The 23,572-nt window shown below is 39.2% G+C and overlaps 1 protein-coding gene across 2 annotated transcripts in view; it reads left to right on the forward strand.

Annotated features, from left to right (window-relative positions):
• lrch4 (leucine-rich repeats and calponin homology (CH) domain containing 4) overlaps window positions 1-23,572 on the forward strand; it is a 65,238-nt gene that overhangs the window by 21,198 nt on the left and 20,468 nt on the right. For both annotated transcript variants that reach the window (XM_023279002.3, XM_023279000.3), the window contains exons 2-6: window positions 18,970-19,114; window positions 20,408-20,537; window positions 20,764-20,869; window positions 21,838-22,084; window positions 23,419-23,515. In XM_023279002.3, the coding sequence (XP_023134770.1) occupies window positions 18,970-19,114; window positions 20,408-20,537; window positions 20,764-20,869; window positions 21,838-22,084; window positions 23,419-23,515 (725 nt within the window). The remainder of the gene's footprint in view (window positions 1-18,969; window positions 19,115-20,407; window positions 20,538-20,763; window positions 20,870-21,837; window positions 22,085-23,418; window positions 23,516-23,572) is intronic.

Below are 23,572 nucleotides of genomic sequence, written 5' to 3' on the forward strand. Positions count from 1 at the left end.
AACTCCAAGAATAGATTCATATGACCAAATGACAGGTCTGCCATTCAGGAACTTTACTATCAGAGCATATGCATTAGATAACTAGGAGTTAATAGTGCTGTTTCCTCCACCCTTCTTCTGTATGACTTAATAAGATTAGGGTGTGTCATAGTTGTTAGTATTGTACGTAATTTGATGCCATTCTGAAACTAAACGATAAATTAGCCAAGGACAGAGAACAGCTGTCTACTTTGTCTTCTCTCTTTGCCTCCTGGTTGTTGTTACTGTCACCATGGAAACTGGACGCTTTTAGCCATGCATGTTGTTAGTCAGACAGTTTTTTTTCCCATTCTGAAATAAGTGGACAAAAACTTGATGGACTGCCATAAAATTTGGTTCAAACATTTGTGTTCCTCAGAGGGTGGATATTAATGGATTTTTTGATGCCCTGATTTTTCCTTTAGTGCCACCATGGCTTTTGAGTACAATATCTCCACTACTATTTCATAGATTGTCATGAACTTGGTAGTGCTACCATACTAAGCTAAAATAGTGAACGCTGTAAAGAAACCAGGTACAGCAATATGTTAACATCATTAGTGTGAACATTCTCGTGCTTAGCTCAAAGCAGCCCTCTGCTTGTGCACAGACTCACAGAGCTGCTTGCATGGCTGTAGAATGTTGGCCTTCCTGCTCTTAAATGTTTGAGTAGGTTGTAATGTTTTGAAAGAAAGTAAGTTGGAGACTTCCTGTTAACTAGTGTGTTGAAGGAATTTTATTTTTGTGTTACTAAACCTTATCTAAGTTCCACACAACATTTTCTTTTTTGGGACAGGGAGACCCTTTTATGGGTTTCCACTCTTGTGTGGCTATTCAGTGACAGGAGAGGCAGAAATAAAAAAGTGTCAGTATTGTTGTTATAGAGTCAGCATCATTATCAGCTGTTTAAATTCAGTATATTGGCATACAGTTGTAAAAAGTGATACAGTAAATACTATTTCCCCTCTGAACAAATGACCTGATTTAAGCCTGTTGGTGAAAATTTCTCTGGTGAAGCTGCTAGAAACTATAAAACGTTACTGTACTGTTAGTTAGTGGTTGAATGTGTGCATGTTTATGTGTGTAATTTCAGCTCAAGATATAGATGCAGCCTTCTCCATCAGTTGTTTACATCTGTTCTCCGTCATTAAATGAGACTCTGCATGCATGGTGGTGCAGAATTTGTGTTTTATTTCCTCTGTTCTGCGGATGTGGGCTGCCTGTTCACTCAGTCTTCACTTCTGCTTTGCCTGTCTCTTTCTGAGCGTCCTCACTACTTTACCCAACACTTTTGTCAGCCAACATGTTTTGATCAAGATGGTGTTTTAATTGAGTTGTTGGAAATGTCTCAGATAATTAAATGCCAGATGGATCTTTTTCTGTTAGCTGGAATGAACCATATAGTCATCTAACTTAAAAAAGATATTCTTTGGGAAAACTGGAAATCTTTCACAAATTAATGAATGGTAGAAAAGTAGTGTCAATCAATAAATGCAATGGCTTTTGCCATTTTATTTTCATGTATTGCTGCATTGTCAGTTATGGGAAGTCAGTTATTTCTTTTGAAGGTTAATTATACTGCAATATGCTCACTTCCTTTGTCATGGTGTATTTTGCAGTATTCTCAGTTACGTGTTTTTCTCTGGGTGTCTGTCTGAAACCTGCTGGCGTGTTTTCTCTCTCAGAGTGTAGCAGCTGGTGGGGAGGGGGAATCCCTCCTCTAGTCCCAGAGGCAGTAACCAGAGAAAAGTCTGCAGGACAACACTACCAATCTGCCAACAAACATACACTGTGCCATACATATGAGTTTGGAGATTGAGCAGGCAACTGAATAACAACAGCTAGGTTCAGGACAAGAAAGTCTCCCCTGCACAGCCAATTTTCAGCTTGCTGAAGGCTAAGTCACAGCTAAACAGAAAAAGCAGTGAGCTTTACTTTTTAGTGAACAAGTTCAAACAAATAGGTGCATGTCCAAATTAAAGTGAACACAGTCTGTGTAGCATATTGCACCCCTCATCCCCTATATGAGCTTGTATATACACTACCAGTTTGGATCACACCTTCTCATTCATTGGTTTTTATTTAATTATTTTCTACATTGTAGATTAATACTGCAGACATCAAAACTATAAAAGAATACATATGGAATTATGTTGTAAAGAAAAACGTGTTAATCTTCATTATTAATCTACAATGTAGGAAATAATACAAACAAATAAAAAGACATTGAATGAGAAGGTGTGTCCAAAATTTTGACTCATAGCATAAATTTAACTGTCTAATCTGTAATGATCGGGAGTCCTGAGGATGAGTGTGGTGAAAACTATCAGCCAAGTATAGGCAAATGTGGTTGTACATCTGAATCTGCTCTAGTCTCCTGCCTCACTTGATTGGCAATAAGGCAGTCCTTAAATTTGCTATCTCAGTGTAAGACAGAGCTCTTTAGCGAAATGGTAACAGCTGTATCTTTTGCCACATATAGTAATGAGGAAAACTACATCAAATGCTCTGATTTTCTTACAAAATATGAATTTTGAAAGTGAACAGTTCATTACAGTTCTAATGCTTCCTTGTCTCCCCATGTTTGAACAAATTAACGTGTAAGCCATATTTGAGCATTTTAAATTTTCATGCACCGGTGGGAACTTGCATAGGTTGCATTATATATGACACTGGACCGTGAGTTTTCACTCATGAGCTAATCTCTAAGGACATATTTTTTCTGGCCTTGGTGGTTGTTTATTGTTCTTTATTAACCTGCAGTATGTTGTAACAAAGAGGCTTCCAACTGGTCTGACTTTCAGGTCCACATTCTCTTTATAAATGACATCGTAGCCCACACATGGCTGACTTAACAGATCATATGTACAGGAGTAAGGCAGACATTAAAATCAGAGGTGCAGCTATTAATTATTGTCATTATTTACTAAAATACAGATTATTTGATGAAATAAAATTTAAATTAAAAAACAGAAAAGATTTAGAATTTAGAAAGAATTTGCATCTACTAAAATGCAACCCTAACCCTAAAATTGTGCATTAATTTATCAGTAATTTACTCTCTATAGCTCAAATAAAAATCGTTGACAGTTATTTGTTTATGTAGGTTTTGAACTGTGTTTACAGGACAGAATATAAATATGACTGATAATTAAATCAGGGCAGTGAAAAGGTGTTTTGACAAGAAGAAAAAACACCCAGAATTTGTAGAATTCTCAACCCGTTATATGTAAAGGGAACACCTCAACATACAGGGCCAAGGGCACGTGACCAATAAACCCACAGCACTGGTCAGTTGAAGGTTATGGTACTCTAAGGCTGCACACTGTGGTGTGGCTAATCACGTTATAACAATACTACAAAGTAAAAGTACTGTGCTGGGAATTTGTTGTGCCTCAAGATAATATGTCAAAGCTGACAAAAGTTCTTAAAATCCATTTCAAATAGACACCTCTGAGATCTACCAGACTGTAGATATTTTTTCTATGTTGTCAACAGATTTCATGAAAAGATCAATGAATATATGAATCCATCTCTCAATACTTTTTTATTACTCTTATCCTAAAGATAAGGGTATTTAGTTCCACAAATCTTTAATCAGCGTATCAACAGCTCTCAAATCTTTAGTTAAATTTTTGAAAAAGGCACGGCTGGTGGATTAATCCACATTTGTTTCTTCAGTGAACATCAGGACAGTACATCTCATACTATGAGCAAGCAGGCAGAGAGGCTGTGCCACAGTTGAGCAACATCAGAAGGTCTCAGGCTGGATTTGAACCCAGTACTTCAGAGTTGCATGCAAGGTGTCTGCCTTCTTTATTTCATTTATTTGTTGAGTTGTAGCACTCATCTCCTCCAGGCTCAGCAGGCAGCCATTAGTTAATGGGCCTCGGTCCTCTTCCTCCTGGCTCTGCGTTTGTCCCACAAACACAATGTAACACTGTAAGTGTGTGTGTAAATAATCTAATGGCGTGGAGTGGACTGCCTGGTGAATAATGAAAGCTGAGGCCCAGCCTATCTTATGCAACCCAGCAGATCCATTAACTCCCACAGTGTTTGGTGTCCAGATGGCTGATTCAGTGAGGAAGTTGGTATTTGACAGAGAAGCAATGGGGCCATTGAGGGATTGAAATGGCAAGGTTTGTGTGTTTACTTTCTATGGAAAATCTTTAGGATTTCTGTTGTGTTCAGTTGAGAAAATCAGCTCTTTCTAATGAGAAAGCGATTGTTGAGTGAAGAACATTGTCTTAATCTCTAAAAAAGATACCAAACAAAGGAGGTCCAATGATCATTTTCAATGAACTGAAAGATGGCAACATGTATCACAGATTCTTACAAGGTGTAATAATATTCTGACTGATCAGTGATGTGAGAGGAACTTCAGCAGCAGAACTGTGAGAACTGTGATGACCAAGGATTAAACCATGACAGCAGTCTGACATAAGTGGGTCAAATGAGAGTTGAATGTTCATTATCATGCATTGTGTGGAGTGAGGAAAGGCAGCTGCTCTTCTTTACTATAGTAGTTTGACTATGGCTTCAGACCAAAATTGTAGTCGCCTGTATTACACCTGATGGGCCGAGGTTGTTGATTTAATTGCTTTCATTCATTATGTAGCCTACAACAGAAAACAAAACACTGCGGTGGTGGGCCAATGTCATTGCTTTTAGTCTAAAATGGTTTGTCTAGTACAATTTGAACAGTGGATTATGTATGCCCTTTAGATACCTCATCAGGAGGCATATTGTTTCCTACCGTTTTTTTGCAGATGATACCCAGTTGTGCCTTTGTTCTAACAACCCTATTAGACAACTAATTCTTCTGAATAATATGAGGTTATTTGACCAAAACTTCCCATAGTATAAGGTTGACTGTATTGCTTAGTTTTCTTATTACTCTGCCAAGGAACACGGCGGAGTTATGTGACGATCGACATTTCATCCTTCTTTTAATCTGTGAATCTGACATTGCTCAAAAATGGACTATCGAGTTTGAAATTTACAGGGAAGCTCAGAAATGACACAAGGACCACCTCATTACATTTTGGCAGTGATTCGGCTTATAGTCTGGATCCACAGATTTGTTAAAGAGTTCTGTTTCATTGCGAGATGGCGTCACATCGTCCTGTTACTATGACAACAAGTGAACGCTATGTCAGCTGCCTGCTGACGATCACATGATTGCGACCTACTACAAATCAACCACTGTGGACTTATGTGGATTTATCTGTTGGAAATCATACGACTGAGCAGCCTTGACGGAGTACTGTGCTCTCTGAGTGCTTTTCTTGTCTAGAAATGAGATGATAGTTTGGTAGGTTTTAGGATTCAGTTTTATTTTCTTTATCAGTTTCTGTCCCTCATCTTGTGCAAAACTTATGACATATATCGTATATTGGTGATCTGCTTTTATTTACACCTCTTAGTTTAAATCATTATTTTAAAATGGGTGTAGTCTTAAACTAACCCAGATATAAAATTTCATCACCCATCTATGCTAAGCTGTTTTATGCTGTTTTTAATCAAAGGGAAAGTTAATTGACATCAGAAAGTTTATATAGATTCAACTGTCTATCCTACATATTCTTACCCAAACCTTTAGAAACAGCATATTCTCATGTAACCCAACTGATCTATAACCATAACCCATCTGTAACCATTTACAAGCACTTAAACTAAGACATCAGTTTTTTGAGAAATTAAATCTTCTAAAACCTGGCCTCTAGTTTGTTGGAATTGCATAAGCACTTACTGTGTTTTCCTTTTTGTGGCCTAACTCCTTTTGACACTCTTGCTTTATGCTTGCTGTTGCCATGACGATTGGAACAATTTCACACTCCTAGCATTTGCTTCATCTGTTTGCATGTTTGTCACTTTTCAATCTGTTGCACTCATAGTTGGACATGTTTGAACATTTTGCATTCAGTGAATTGAAAATTAAAAGGCTATAATTCCTGGCACAAGTTTATATGTGGCTTTATGTCAGTTTGCAGTTATATTTATTTATTTGTGTCATTCTGTTGTGGGCCCACTGTGCTGCCTAAATTACTAGTTATTGCTGTGATTTTTTTCTGTCCTCGCAAGTATTGCTTTCTGCTTGGGTTTCTGAGTGTGCTCACAGTGTTTTTTTTCCCTTTTGCATGGGCGCGCTAAGCTTTGCATACAGAGATAAGGAAAAAGTTGAACTCTGTAGCGCTATAAAAGAAAGAAGAGAGGAGAAATGAAGGAGGTTTAAAAAATAAAAGGCGGGACGAGAGGAGTTGGTGTAGGAGGAAAGGAGGCAGACTGAGGGGAGGGCATGTGAATCAGGTCTGACTTGATTTGCCAAATACAGTATATCAGAAAAACAGTGTTACTTCCTATCTTCTTCAAGAAGGGAAATTAATCTCTAAGGAAATGTGCAACTCCCCCATCTTTACTTGCTTGACCTGCTGTAAGAAGAAAAAACATCCCCTATTGGTCTCTTTTTGCCTTTTGCACTCTCTCACCACACTGAATCTGCTTCTGTAAGAATGGGGAAAACAGAAAGCAATGCAAGTAAACAAGTGGACAGTAATCATAACACATTTGCTGAACCATAGTTGATGGGGAGCATGAAAAGAGTACTTCTGCACATCGTGTAATTACTTTGTTTACCTTTAAAATAACATCTTGTCTATGTAATTCCAGTACAGAGTGAAGTGCAGCTTCATCCAAGGTTAGGCACATCCGTTGTAGCCTTATTTACATGTTGTATCTTGTTATCTAGCTGAGTCATATGGGTTTTCGTTGGTGGTGACAATGCAGGCTTGGCAACCAAACAAGGCTTCTGAGGTACTGCCACAGTCACTGCACTTGGCAGCTGTTGTCAAGAAATAATTTTTTGTGTAGTTGACATTTCATACGAATTATACAATGTGTGAATAAAACAGCTGTGGAACTATCAAAACTTGTTTATTTATTTGGAACACAACAAAGTAAACAACTTCCTACTAGGCTTTCTAGGCAAACTATGATGACAAATGGGTGATGTTATTTACAATGTTCATCAACAGAATGATCCAGTTTCATACTGCAGACTTGTTTAATAAAGATTTTACTCATTGTTTATGTGTATTGTTGTTTCCATTTGTGTACCAGAAATTATGTGTTTTCATACCAGCAGGAAATTACTTCTTGATGCTTTTTTTGAATCAAGTGTTGGACAATAGTACACACCATAAACTCTAAACTCTATATTATTGTAACATCCCAGCCTGATTTTTCCATGTGGGATGGTGCTGTCTTTGAGAGTCACCAGCAGAGGTACTGAGCAGCTTGAGGTAAATGTGGACTCCTTGTACTGTGAATATTGGGCAAGATATTTAACCACGTACCATGCTCATGGTAGTCTTTATTAAAACCAAAGTGTGTGCACTTTTTGTCATATGTTGGCAGATGTCTTCGCAAACTCCTGAGTTAGGGGTTAAAGATTTAAATATTTTTCAACATAAATGCTGTACATGATTCCAAGTTTAAAAATTAACTACCTTGCTTAAAAGTGTGCATCTAAGCTTGGGTGCAGCTCATCAATAAGTGTACTTCATATAGCAGTAGATTCTGCTTTTATCTTTTAACCTACCTGAATGGAAAAACAAATTGAATACTAACTGTACTGTGGAAAGTTGTCAAACAATACTGCTATTCTTATGACTATATGACTTAAAAACTGATATTAAACATATTTATGATTGGGATCAGCTTGTCACTCTCTTCATTTAACAGAATGACTACCCAGGACTGAATGAACATCAAAGTGCTGTACAATGATTTGAATTTTAATCCAGAGCATATCCTGATCACTTTCTTGGCTACATCATCTAGTTTTTTCTATTCTCACCCTGGGCCTAGCTGTGCGACAGTCTCACCTAGACACAAGCTCTAACAAAGCGGTGGAGTTAAGCTTTCGTGTACAGTGCTGCTCATCAGCTTGCTGTAACTGACATTGTAACAAGAAGCAACATAGCCACATCCTGTCTTACAGCGGTTGTGTCATCACTGGCAACGCTGTGAAATAAACCCAAACAGCGTCAGCTCAAACACCAGACTCGGGTGTTGCTCTTTCTTTTTAAATAAGTGAGGGTGAGAGTGAGGTGTGGCTGATAGATAAAGGATGCTGAAACATGCAGAAAAACCTCAAATAATGCTGTGGTGACTACAAGTGAAAATTATTCTGTACAGTCTAATCAAAGCATTTTCATGTTTCATACTTTAAAAGTTAACTATGTGTTACATTTTTTTCAAAATTGTTTTGATGCTGCAGATTAGATATATGACTGTAATTTTTGTGAGTTCCACATGGTTGAAAATGTCAAGCCTGTATCAAGGGCTGGACAGTTGATTAAAAATATTATCAAAATCTCAGTATGACTAAACTAACTATCGACATCACATGAGTTGCAATTCTGTTTGATGAAGGTAAAATGTACCATGAAATACCAATATCAATGAGGCATTCTGGTACTACAGGGATATCCAACTAATTATATTCTGTAGACATATGGGAACATGCTTGTTGGATACACACCGAAGCAGTGGAGAAAAAAATGCATGAATTAGCTATTCTGACTAAAATTGTGACTCCTATCACAAAATCTGTCAAAGTAATGAGATAAATAATACTTTTTTTTTTTTTTTTTGCATATTGTCCAGCCATCCTTATACCATAGCTGATAACTATAAACCATTATGGAGAATTGTGACACAGACAAGATGCAAGCTGAGCTAGAAAATACATTGTTGATGCTGGAAGCAGCAGTTTAACTACTCGGTAAACTACAGAGGAGGATCATGCCATGGAAGAACTGTTTAATCAAATGTTGCAAGTACTGTAATATTTAATTGGCAGGCAATGGAAATTAAATAGTGACAATTTTAGTAATGCCAAAATGTTGCCTAGAATTCTATACAGTGAATAGCAGTGAGTCCACTAATACTCTTCTCTCTGTGAGTCAAGTATTTCTGGGTTTGCAGATTTAGGTCTTTCCCGGCAGTCCACTCAGCCCTGTGGATTCAGTCCTGTTTTGTTGAGTCACTCCTCTCGGGGGGTTTGTTGTTTCGGCATCCTCATGGTCGGCCTCTTTGTTTTCCTTCTCCCTTCTCCGGCTGCTCCTCAGCTCTTTTGTCTGTGCCCTCCCCCTAGTATTATCTGCTCATTCACTCCACCCCCTCTTCTGCAGCCTTTTTTCTGAACTTCTCCATCCTTGTTCCGAATGTGATATGAGTAGAGTTTCGTTTTGTGAAGAAAAGCGCACCTCTGTACACAGAAGGAAGCCCCAGGGTCCCTCTTTTCATCCATCTCAGTGTCACATTGAGGCCTGAGTAGAGTGTGAAGTTTCTTGGCTGGCTGATAGAGAGTACATTTACAACTTGCCGCTTTTTGAAGTTTGTTGATACAATTACTTTAGTTTTTGGATTTTCTTTTCACCTTTCTCTTTCTGCTCAGGATTTTTCATCAAGTGCTTATTAGGCCTATTTTGTTACTTTGTTTTTGGAAAAACTAAAGACTTTTTGTGTCCTCATCTTACTTTTTAGAATTTACACTCAACCCTAAAGCAGGTTCAGAAATCTGATCACCTCTTATTTGGAAAGGTATTTCTTGGATAAGTGTGACGAGACAGAGATACTCAGGAGACGGGTAAAATATGATTTATTACAGTTTTTCTCAATTGATAAGACACTAAATTCCATTCACTGCACACAGCCACCAACTGACTGCACACATTTCTCAAAAACAGGACTCTGCTGTCCAAATTTTGGACAGTATTCATGGTTTGCACATAGTTTCCAAAACTCTTGTTTCTCACTTTATTTGCTCATTTGAACACACTTTTTTACTCATAGCACACATTTTTCAAAAAGTGAACACTAGGAAGCAGAATTGGGACCCTGTTCCAACACTGCTGTCACAATTTAGACACAACAGGTCAAAACTGAAAATGCTTTTGCCAGTGAACTGCACACTGTAAAACCTGTTGGGAAACAGAATTAGCTGTTCAGAATGCAATCTGTTGTTAAGGTCAGCAGATGGTAAGGATGGTGCATAAAGTAAATGGTTTCAGGTTTACTGTGGTTTACTTTACATGGTATGTAAATGTTGTTTGTCACTTCAGTGACATGTCTATACTGGAACAATACAAGCGGTCAGAAATGTTCTGAGAATACTGTAAAAAATCTAATGCATAATTCTGGTTCACAAATGCTAGTAAAATTACAGAAAGTGTACATGACTGACTTTTTCTGTGTTTTGTTTACGTTTGTTCCAGAGAGTTTTTCAGTTAAATTCTGATGATACACATGAATACATCTGGGACAATGTTAGTTTTCATAGAGAACTATTGATTGGGGAATGGTTCAATATTAACCCTCAAGTTATTGTGGTTTTTCTGCCACCATATTCTCCCTTTCTGAATCCTATAGAAGAATTCTTCTCTACATGGAGGTGGAAGGTATATGAGCGGCAGCCATACTTTGGGAAAATCTCCGTCAATCAGTGGTCTTGACATGTGGTGATGTTTCTGTTGATGCATGTCAGGGCTGGATCAGACACACTAGGTCTTTCTTTCCAGAGAAAACATAGCTTGTGATGTTGATGAGGTCCTGTGGCCTGACCAGGCTGAAAGAATTGATGCAGACGTGGTCTAAATATTTGCATACTGTACTGTGTACAATACAGTTCTGTATTTTTTTTTTTTTTTGTCTAACATTATTTTTATTTTGTAATGTACAGTCAGGCACTGCAATGGCCCCCTCTGAGTCATTTATAGGATGCATTTGTGTTTAAGTTGTCATTTTTGAGGACTGGATCATTTTTTCACACTTCATGTGAAAACACAGTGAGAGAGGAGTGTTTTGTATTTAGCAGTGCAGTGCTAGTTTTGCTTCAAGTGTCTTAATTTTGAAAACAAAGTTCAGATATTGACAATAAAATGTGCTTTTGACACGTGTGCAATGCTTTGTGAATTGTGTTCAGATAAAAAAAAATAGTGTGCAGTGTGTTAGGAAATGTGTGCTATTTTTCAGGAACAGTGTCTTATCAGTTGAGACAACTGTATTAAATGGGCAAACTAAAGTGTAGAATATCTAGCCATCACAGGTTGCCTTCAGGTTATGTCTTGGTTATAGCATTAAAAAATCATCTGCAATGTAACAAGATGGCTATAATGACTAAAATGTTCTTCAAATTATAATGGTGTGCTGTGCCCTAGGTGTTGTTGCCAGGTTTGACATCTCTTCTAGGAAAACATGGACTCTGTTTTGATCAGGTATAGAGGACTTGAAAGCTGGGGTATTATTGACAGTCAGTATTTGTATAAAGCTTTGTTCAAACACATTTAAAGGCAAAACATGTTTAGACCTTGTTGTGATTTGGCAGAGTGATGTGACAGACCACATGTTGGTCCTTCACAACCTGTGCAACTATTATTGGTAAAGAGGAGCCGGGGGCTGGCTTCTGGAAAGAAAGAGTATCATTGGTGTCAGAAGCAGTGTGCATCCAGCATCCCAGGACCAGATGTCATCTATTATGAAACACTAGACAGGATAAACCTATCAGTTGTCATGCTTGATGACCAGTTATAGTCCTTTCTGCTTTGGCTGTTATTGGACTGATAATGTGTGGTCTGTGTGGATTAAGTTTGTGGATCTAGGACCCACTGCCAGTGCCAGTGGTAGTGTATTAAAGTAACCTGAAATGTGTCAGCAATGCAGTTGTGGCTTCCAGATGAAATAGTTGTTCACATGATACTGGTAAGCTTTTGATGCGCAAAACCACACCCAATCACAAACAACAACTGGTTTTTGCCATAGCAACAAGAATTTCTCTGTTTTGGGTTTCTGAAGGCCTTCCTTATTAACTCCTCACACAGCATAATATCATTTATGGAAGACGGTGCTCTGTTTATGTCATGAAAGGTATATTTTAAAAACTGATTCATGTGTTAATTCATTTATTGTTAACTTGACTGTATTTAGCAGTTTCTGTAGACATGCACTACCACTTTTTTAAGGTGCTACATTATGTCGAATGGGTAATTGATGTACAGTATGCAAATAATTCCCAAACCTTTGAAGACTTGTGAACCTGTATTTTACATGTATAACCTCCTGTAAAATGAAGTGAGAATTTGGAACAGCAGAGCAAAGACTTGGCTGATTATGTCACCATGCTGAGCAATGCTTCAGTGAAGCCCTCTGTTATGCAAGACAAACTGGAATATGTCTTGCTGCCTGCATTTGTTTTAGAATAAATTTACAATGTGTTTGGTGTATTAATTGAGCTTTTGTGATTCAATACTTTTGAGATTACAAGTGCCCTGCTTACCAGGAAGGTCAATGGGTGAGCAGTGATGTAAGAGTCCAAAGTAGATCCTTCTCCCTCATAGCCTGTAATTAGATGCAGTGCTCTGCTCTGGCAGGAAAATCCTCCTCTTTTTTGCGATCCTTTGAAATCCTCTGACCCTCTTTTAGGCTGTATGATCTGCTCTCGTTCCAGTTAACACAGCCTCCGTCTTTAAAAAGTTTAGAAAGTTTGCACATTATTCAATTTCCCAAAGGCACAACAGCCTTTATAAGGCCACATATATCTCATTTTTAAAAAGTTTTATTTTGATACACAAATCCCAAGATCCATTCACTTGCTTTTTCTGGAGCTTTCAGACATATCACATTGTCTCCCTCAGTGTTAGAGTTTGCTAAGCTGTTTTGACAATAAGCAGCAGAAAACTGCTGTTGAATTGCTGTGTGGGTTAAAACTTTAAAGCATGCTGCACCTCTGGCCACAGCACAATCAGTGATTTCATAGCAAGTGTTAACAATTAGCTGTCTAAGAGAGTCTATGTGTGGCATCAGCCTACATCCACTGAACCAAGCTTGGGTTGGCCAAGTCAGCACTGCTAAACGGTGCACCTGGTGCCTTTACTCTGGCAGCCATGACTAATGTAGAAGCAGAAACATCCTTGGAAAAATCAATGGTACAGGACAGGCCATGACCTCTTTTTGTTAATAGCAATAAATTTTATAGACTTTCCTTGATCAGGTATATGTGTGTGTGTGTATATATATATATATATATACACACACACACCTATATATGTATATATATACATATATACACACATACACACATATATATATATACACACACACACACACACACACACACACACACACACACACACACACACACACACACACACCTACCTTAAAACATTTCTGACCAATCTGGATGTTCCGAATGGTGTCTGGTACCAGGACGTTTGCTACAGGTTCTTTGGATCCTGTAGGCTGTGCGCTGGTACCTCCATTGATCAGGCTTGTGCTGACACGTCCAGTGAATGATAGATTGGATTGGAATCTAGGGAATTAGACGTTGTGTCAATGTCTGGCTTTTTGCCATGTTCTTTTAGTCTTTCCTGACCAGTTTTTATGTTGTTGTGGGGGCAGTGTCCTGCTGAGGTAGACTGCTGCCATCAGTGAATACCGTTGCCATAGGGAGGTGTACGTGGTCTTTAGCAATGTTTTAGGCAGGTGTTATATGTCAATAAAGCATCCAAATGAATGCTGGGATCCAAGGTTTTCCCGACAGAAAATTACATTATAATGAGACGGTCTTTCTTATTCACATGACCTGTCAGTGGTTTTAATGTTGTGGCTGGTCACAGTGTATTTTCAGGTTGCGTGCATCTACATTGGACTTGCTGCTGATTCTTTACAGCCAAGCTCATCACACCAGGCTAATGATAGGTGACCTTATTCTTAAGTCTGGGCCAAAATCTGCATGGTTGCCATGGTAGCTTACCAGGGTCAATCCAGGTCAGCAGAGTACCTAAAGTGGCTATTATAGATTAATCCCGTGAGACGGGGCAACAGTACATTGCCTGTGGTGTGAGAGTTATAGATTTGATGTGTTTTGCAAAAGTCTTAGTTGTGTTGTTTTTGTTTTCCTTGTTTGAAGTTAACAGGACTTTAAACAATTGCGGTACATATTTTTGACGAATGCGTTTTAAATGTTGGTGAAAGCACATTGGAACCAATATATTAATGATGTAGTCACATAATCAAAATTAATTTCATTCCCCTTCCGTGATCCAGCCCGACGTAGCTCCTCTCTGTGTGGTAGAGGGTGTTATTTTGTTTTGTTTTTCCCTATCCAGTTAGTTATGAGTGATTTACATTTCCACTGACATCATTTTCATTTTACATGTTTTGGTGGTGGTGGTTGCTAGGAGCTGTTAATGTTTTTCAAGATGATTGAAAATATATTGCTTTAAAGGATAAATCTGGTTTATTTCAACACATTAGATTGTCTATTAGGGCTGGACAGTGGCTTGGTGGTTCACATCTCGGCCTGGGCCCAGGATCATTCGGCATGGAATTTGCATGGTCTCACTGTGTATGCGTGAATTTTCTCCAGGTTTTCCAGCTTCCTCCCACAGTCCAAGAACATGCTCAGGTTAATTGGTGGTTTTAAATTGTCGGCAGGTGTGAATGCGAGTATGATTGTTTGTCTCTCTGTGTAGCCCTTTAATAGACTGGTGACCTGTCCGGGGTGTCCCCTGCCTTCACCCTAAGTCAGGCTCCACCCTGCAATCCTAATGATGATTAAGCGGTATAGATAATGGATGCATGGACATTGCCAATTGATGTGGCCACTGTAGCTCTGTGGGTCATGCTAACTGCAGAGATGCAGGGAAGCAAAAAAAAATGCACAACATAGCTGTGAAGTTTGTAACAGGCAGGGAAATCCCAGCTTAAATGATCACCAAAGACACATTTGACAATGACTGTCATGCCAGCTGTAACCTGTGTTACATATCTAGAATCTGGAAATGCAATGCGAAGTCTGAACAGGACCAGTATGAGTCAGCTTTTTTACTGGAAAGTTTCAGTTCTTGCCATCATGACATCCTCCTTTTCACTGAGCTTTGTGGAGCTGACTGAGTTGGCTCCTTACCATGAGCATCTCTGCTTAATGCCAGCATCCTGCTGTCTGAACTGTGGCACTTCTGAGAGACTGGACATTTCACTGCCTTTCTGCTCCCATTCCACAGCACAAGCTTTTCCCATGATTCTGATGTTCAGTCAGCCTGTCTATATTACAACATTTACCTGGACATTTGGGCAAAAATGCTTCCTGGAGAAAAAAAGAATAGGATAAGGCTGCAAGGGACATTTCAGAGAGTTGGACGAAATGTGTGTATTCTTTTATTTTTGTGCTTGAGCTCACCAAATATGGGCTTGTTCTGTATTAATGCTTGTGTGTAAGTTAAGTCAGGTTAAGATTAGGGAAGGATTTTATTTACTGCAAGGTGAAAACCAGCTAGTGTATTCTATCTAAAAGATAAAGCTAGAAAACATTCATTACACAGCAAAACTTTTATTTTTACACTAGAAATACCTTAAAAACCATTACTTCCTTTTTAGGCAAAACTAGAGCTCCCACAGATTTGGGCACAGAAGCACGCACACACACACACACACACACACACACACACACACACACACACACACACACACATATATATACACATATACACACACACATTACTGTTCCCACCCCCACCTTTTGTTCAGACACCTCCCCTCCAGCTATGGGACAGTGCAGACTGGGAGAAATCAGGCTTTAGTGCTTCGGTACAGAACCTAGCCATGCTCACATTTACTGTATACACAGAGAAAACACACACTGACAAGTTCACACACACACTGTACCACACAGCTTTGTTTGTTAGGGTCATGAGAATTGGTCGTGATAATGAAACACTTGCTTTCTTTGTTCTCTCTGACACTAATGTAAAACAGGGTGAAGTAACAAAGTATGCATCCTTTCTGCTTTATTAAACACATAGTCAGACCCCATTTCCGTTTATCTACCACTGCCTCTTTTCTTATTCTGTTCATATGTAGTTACTAGTTACTAGTTACTGTGCTCTTACAAGTCAGAAAAAAGCTAATTGTCTTGTTTTCTTTATTCTAATTGTGACATTAATTATTTATTTTGAGCTTGATTTAAAAAAATAAAAATCTTTCGACCAGCCTAAAAATCTTAGTATAAAGATAAATCGATAGAAAGACACGATGACTCTTGGAATGAAAAGACAGACAAGGACCATAAAATATAGGATGCTAAAAAATGATATAATGGAAAAAACATCAGTGCAAACACAATTTGACAATATACACTATATTGCCCAAAATATTCGCTCACCTGCCTTGACTCGCATATGAACGTAAGTGACATCCCATTCCTAATCCATAGGGTTCAATATGACGTCGGTCCACCGTTTGCAGCTATAACAGCTTCAACTCTTCTGGGAAGGCTGTCCAGAAGGTTTAGGAGAGTGTTTATGGGAATTTTTGACCATTCTTCCAGAAGTGCATTTGTGAGGTCACACACTGATGTTGGACCAGAAGGCCTGGCTCTCAGTCTCCACTCTAATTCATCCCAAAGGTGTTCTATCGGGTTGAGGTCAGGACTCTGTGCAGGCCAGTCAAGTTCATCCACACCAGACTATGTCATCCATGTCTTTATGGACCTTGCTTTGTGCACTGGTGCACAGTCATGTTGGAAGAGGTAGGGGCCAGCTCCAAACTGTTCCCACAAAGTTGGGAGCATGGAATTGTCCAAAATGTCTTGGTATGCTGAAGCATTCAGAGTTCCTTTCACTGGAACTAAGGGGCCAAGCCCAGCTCCTGAAAAACAACCCCACACCATAATCCCCTCTCCACCAAACTTTACACTTGGCACAATGCAGTCCGACAAGTATCGTTCTCCTGGCAACCGGCAAACCCAGACTCGTCCATCAGATTGTCAGATGGAGAAGCGCGATTCGTCACTCCAGAGAAAGGCGTCTCCACTGCTCTAGAGTCCAGTGGCGGCGTGCTTTACACCACTGCATCCGACGCTTTGCATTGCACTCGGTGATGTATGGCTTGGATGCAGCTGCTGGGCCATGGAAACCCATTCCATGAAGCTCTCTGCTGAAGCACTGTTCTTGAGCTAATCTGAAGGCCACATGAAGTTTGAAGGTCTGTAGCGATTGACTCTGCAGAAAGTTGGCGACCTCTTCATACTATGCGCCTCAGCATCTGCTGACCCCGCTCCATCAGTTTACGTGGCCTACCACTTTGTGGCTGAGTTTCTGTCTTTCCCACACACTTCCACTTTCTTATAATACAGCTGACAGTTGACTGTGGAATATTTAAGAGCTAGGAAATGTCATGACTGGATTTGTTGCACAGGTGGCATCCTATCATAGTTCCACGCTGGAATTCACTGGGCTCCTGAGAGCGACCCATTCTTTCACAAATGTTTGTAAAAGCAGTCTGCATGCATAGGTGCTTGATTTTGTACACCTGTGGCCATGGAAGTGATTGGAACACCTGATTCTGATTATTTGGATGGTTGAGCGACAACTTTTGGCAATATAGTGTATGTTAACAATGAAGCTGCAATCTTTCATATCATTGAATGATGATCAGTGGCCCATATCTTGTTATATATCCACTGAACTGTCTAGTAGCCAGAGTTATAGATCATCTCACATTTGCTCTTCAAATTCCAAAATAAAAGTCCCCCTAGAAGCCTAACAAAGAGGGGAACTACCTCCTCTTCCAGTCCTGCTGCTTCTAACAGCAATCAATAAACAGCCATTGGGCTGTCTGCCATTGACAGATGTCTGTCTCATAGGCATTTCACTGATGTTTCATTGTGTCTGCTGCATGTCCACTTTCTTTTGTCCCACATATGTCCATAAACAGTTAAAATGACACAGATATTTGTGTAGACAAGAGCTTATGTTAATGACAGAGGATGTTGATTCAGTTGGTCATGTAGTTGATAAAATGTGAAAAAAAAGAAAAAAAAAGTCTTCCTTAATTTTCCAAGAGTTGAGCATAACATTTACAATCCAAAGGGGTAATGTTAGTTGTGGAAAGTCATAAAGATGTTGTGGAACTGTACACCAGGGCCATGATGGTATTTGGGATGTTCATTTAAATTTCTAATTGGACCTGAGAATAGACTGGTGTTCATGCCTTCTTCAAGGAGGATGAGAATGGTCTGCATTTGCATAATAACGCTGCAAACAGAAAGCTGGGAGCTGCCAGTAGCTGCTGTTTTGGGAAACGCTTACCCATTTTGGTCAAAAGTGCACAAGAGCTGGCCCCACCAAGGTTCTGTCACAGCAGTGTGGGATAGATGCTCGGAGCTGGTGTATAATTTTAGGCCATGGTTTTGGAATGTAGTGTGGATGCTGTGAAATAGTACAAGGATGCATAAAACACCAGACCAAAGTATGAATTTGACTGATGTCCCTAAGGTTGTTATCTCAGCTTGGGTTTATAGACACTGTCTCGATGAACCTTTTTGCAAATATCTCTGGCTCCAAACCAGCATGTTTCTGATCTGCAACATAAAGAAAATGATTTTAACCATTTAATACAAAATTACAACAGAAAGCTTGCATGACAGAACTGAGAACAAGGGAATTTTAATAGAACTTACTATAGAACTGTGATAACGATCAGGCTCTTTTCATTTTATCTCTTGTAAATCTCCCTACTCTGCTTTCCTTCAGTCTTTTTGTCTTTTCTATTTGTTGTCCTTGTCCTTAGTTTCAAAGAGAGTTGAATGACATGGGTTGCAAATAGGGAAGTTGCAGTTGCTGTATGTAGCGTATTTTTTCAAAGATCTCATTCATACAATCATGTATTTCTAAATTGTATGCATCAGTTTGCTAATACTGGTGTGATTACTTGTATTTAAAGACATATAAAGAACCTAAAAATATATCTTTTCTTAATTACATTCATTTAGTTATTACTTTATGTCAGCAGATGTCTTCATTTCCTTTATGTGGTGTCAAAATAAATTCTGGAGAAATGATGAGTGTGATGCGTGAATCTCATGTTTAGTCATTCTGTATGTTTCAGATCTGTCTAAGAACCGTCTGTGTGAGCTTCCAGAAGAGCTCTGTCAGTTCATCTCTCTGGAGACACTGAGCCTGTACCACAATGGGATGCGTTCACTGTCCTCCAATCTGGGCAACCTCCAGGCCCTGACCTACCTCAACCTCAGGTAACTTAGCATCTTGTAATGACTATTACATGAGCCACACTGGACAGGAAACTCTGCTCACCACTTGTGAGTCTGCTTATTGTACATCAGTCCTTTTTGGTATTTAATCACATGGAGTCTAGTAAGTACAATATGAAAAATGTAGGCTCAAACCAAACTGAAGGTGTTTCTAAGTCCTGAAGACTTTTATGTGACTCAAGTCAATAAGATTTACTCATCTGATCTTTAAAATGCAGTGTGTTTTTTAAGGTGTTGCTGTATGCTTATACATTTGATTAAGCCTCTGATACTTCTATTTTTTACCTTAACTTAATGTAAGGTTGCATATGTCACAGCAACAATACATATTCAATCCAGGATTCAAAGCTGCTTTTAAACTTCCTTCTTGTCTGAGAGAGAACATTATTTTCTCTAAAACACAAAAAAATTATAAATCACCTTAAATTAATCCGCAACGGTGGAAATTTCTTTATTTGTCCTTATCTGTAAGTGTTCTTTCATGCATTTATTCTTTATTTAAGAATGTTTTTAGTTACAGCTTGGTCCATTTGGACTTTTCCATTACTAAAGATGAAGGGTGTCATTTCAAATACTAATGCCCCTTTGCTGAAAATTGTGGTTGAAAACTATTTTCTCAAATTTATTTCTGTTGAAGAAACTTGCAACATCAACTGTTCTAAGATAAGCATAAATATGCTAAAAATTACTAATAAAAAGAAGTCATGGAATTCATAATATAGATTTTTTTTGTGGAATTTTGTTTTTCTCGATTCTGTTCTCATGCTTCATGGCCTTTGACAATTCATAGTAAAGGTCAGACAGCCCATCCTCACATTGTTTCTTCTGACATATGGATCTAACAGAAATCTTCATAAGAGCAAGAGGTATACAGCACTTTGCATCCATTTCCCAATTTGCAGTTTGCAGTGCACCACGTCTTTGAAGAACACCTCTTGTTGGAAAACTGCCTTTGAACTTCAGATTTTGTTCTTGTTGGAGATGAGGACGAGAGGCCGTCCAAAACCTTTCCAAACCTTCTTACAGTCTCCGTTCCTCCACACTATCATTTTCCTGTTGCTAGGAGACCAAAAAAACACTCCAGGTGGCTGATAATACAGGCAGCGAAAGTGAAGGCTCAGAGCAAATACACTGTATGGCTGAAAATAGCTGCTCGTTGTCATAGGCTAACTAATTAACTGCCTAATTAGACTGTAATATATAAAAATTGTTTTTGACTGTTGATTGACATCACTCTTTTTCTGTTTGTGTGTGTGTTTGTGCTTGCTTTCACAGTCGTAATCTCCTGTCCAGTTTACCCCCATCAGTGTTTCAGCTTCCCCTCCTGCGAGTCCTCATCGTCAGTAACAACAAGCTTTCTTCACTGCCTGCCTCCATATACTCGCTGACACACCTCCGGCAACTGGTACAGACACACCCTTAGCAGAAGTATCTTTCTGTGCTCAGACAGAGATAGAGAGGCAAAATGTGAAATTGTCATTCTTATACCAGAGATGATTTTCATGACCCTGCGAATCATAGCCAGAAGTCCATAGTAGTAGTTGAATCATTTGTGCCACATTGTCAGATTTTACTAATCTCTTCCAGTCAGTTTTAGATCACTGACTTTCATTGTGTTCTTTCTCTCTCAGGATGTAAGCTGTAATGAGCTGCAGCGTTTGCCAGGAGAGCTTGGTCAGCTAGAGTGTCTGAGAGACTTAAATCTGAGGAGGAACCAGCTCACCACTTTGCCTGAAGGTCCAGACACACTTGATCTTTGACTTCTAACCTCTTTTTGATATTCTTCCCCCAAGATAAACCCTGTGTGACCACCTCTGTTCATATTACCTCAATCTAGCACATTTCAATGAACTGTGAACCAAAATACTAGTAACCGCAGAAACTTCAGTAATGTCTTTCCCCGGATCCCATGAAGTGTTGCTGTCCAGTCTGTAAAAACAGTTCATAAAGCCTGTCATGTATAATTTTAACCTTCCCCTCTGCCGAAATACTCTCCAGGTTAGATGCTATTTACATTATTAATGTGAGCCATTGATTGCTTACATGTTGAATAAGTATTGAACTTTGCGCAAGCCTACTGGATCTTATGCCATTAGTACTACATTGTAGAGCTAGGAGGAAATGAAAATTAATATACTTTATAAAATTAAGGGTCAACAGATTACTAGCTGGTTCTACTTGTGTGTAAAATAGTGATTTAGATCTTGACTAAATTACCATCAGGGAATAGTTATTATTTACACCTACTGCACTGACCACCACGAGTGATACAATTAGCCTACTTGTGGTTGACCTGTTTAAAGTCAAAAATATGTGGTGACATAGGATGTGGTCAACATATTGACCTCAACATTCAATTAATCTGCTGTTTAATAGTCGTGTAAGGTTGAAATCATCGGTCCCATAACTGCTCACATGGTAAATTGGCTACAGATTCATATTGTACAATTGCAGAAAAGTTGAAATTGGAGCTTTAAGTGCTGAAAAGAGGTGAAGCTTTAGCTGTGGTTCAATTACCAACTGGAGTTGAGTGAAAATGACAAATTGAAAGTGAACTGTTTCCAGTTCAAATGCACAAACTAAAGAAAGTCATCTTCAAGCGTAAGCCTCGAAAAGAGTTGAGGTGTCCGTTAAATGTTGTATGTTCTCCAACAAATCATCATGATGCTAACAACCTAAACTTTCCCTCTCTGCGTCCCATCCAGAAATATCCGAGCTCCCCCTTGTTCGGTTTGATGTGTCCTGCAACCGAATTTCTCACGTGCCCTTGTGCTACCGACACCTCCGGCATCTGCAGAGCATCTTGCTGGACAACAACCCACTGCAGATGCCACCTGCACAGATCTGCTCCAAGGGCAAATACCACATCTTCAAGTACCTCAACATGGAGGCCTGTAAGAGGAGTCAGGAGGAGCTGGAGAAACACCTGAGGCCAACTGGATTTAACAGTTGGTGAGGAAGCCAGAGGGGAGGATGTTTCCACTGGTCAAACAGTTTTAAAATGTCTAGTTTACAGAATTAGAACACAATTCTTCAGACATGGTTTTCAGCTCAGATGTGGCAAAAAGATCATCATCGGTGTGTGTGTGTGTGTGTGTGTGAAGTAGACAGCTGGAGTTAGAACGTGGTGTGGTTAGCTTAGCAAAAAGACTGGATATGGGGTGAAGCAGTGCGCCTGGCTCCCTCCAAAGCTCAAAACTACATCTAGTAGCAGCTTTAGAGGTAAAACTTTTGGTTGAAAAACATCCTGGTACTGAGATTGTGTGCAACTTCTTGCGGTCATAGCAACACAGTGAGGTTGCCAGGCTTGATACCATCATGCATGTACAGGGATGCAAACCTAAAGCTGTGCTCACCAATACATGTTTGGCAATACATGCTTATAGCTGGAGCTACTGCACAAACATTCTGGGCAGATGTGTAAATTTATGACATCGGTTCAGCATGTAAGTCCCAGCTTTGGACAAAGCTAGACTAACTGTGTCCTCCCTGCTTCAAAGCTTTATACTAAGCTAGGCTAGCAACATCCCAACTTCAGTTGTGTACTTCACACACAGACATGACATTGAGCCCATGCTCTGATGAAATGCTTGTTATACAATAGTGAATTATTCATTAAATGTGACAGTAGGGAGAAGAACATTCCTTAGAGGCACTCATAATTACCTAATGTCATCATCAGGAACACAGAGTGGGCAGGTTGTATGGAAAGACAGTGAAATCAAAAGAAAATTGAAGCTCTTTTTTGTGCTGTTTTTCAGAGTGAACAAAATGTTGTACAGTAGTGTCATATTTAAGTGACAGGAGGACTGAAATACTGATGTGGCAGCTACTGCAGCTTGTTATTAGAGAAGAATAGAGTTAAGGAAATTAATATTTTTCTTGACCACGACATGCACTCCCAGTCATACCAAATTAAAAATAATATGAACATAATTTGAGGGGATAAATGGAAAAATCATTGATGACAGTGAAAGGGTAACATAACTAAATGGAAGCAGGGCTTATCAAATATTTATAAACTAAAATGGACCCTATTAGCTGCCTAGTGAGCCATTTCCTTGCAACAGACACTCTAGGACCAAGGACAAAGACCAGGGGGAATGTGTGACAGAATAGCCTGAGTTTGATGTGATGCAGCATTGGAGTGGAGAAAAAAAACATGAGTTATCACCCTTTAGACTGTTAGACTGTAGACATTTAGCAGTTTGCCAACAACCCAGGCATGTGTTTATTGTGTATGTGTTAACTGATCCTAATTGGTGCTCTACATGGTTTCCCTGTAGCCTGTCAGACCAGGAGCTGTTCACAGGTCAGTTTGGAGGGCTGGACTCTGGCTTCAACAGTGTGGACAGCGGCAGCAAAAGATGGTCTGGGAATGAGGTAGAACTACTGGACATGCAGTCATTTGTACAGTTGCCTTGAGTGTGTGACCTGACT

The sequence above is a fragment of the Amphiprion ocellaris genome, chromosome 23, assembly GCF_022539595.1.
Source record: "Amphiprion ocellaris isolate individual 3 ecotype Okinawa chromosome 23, ASM2253959v1, whole genome shotgun sequence".
NCBI lineage: Eukaryota > Metazoa > Chordata > Actinopteri > Pomacentridae > Amphiprion > Amphiprion ocellaris.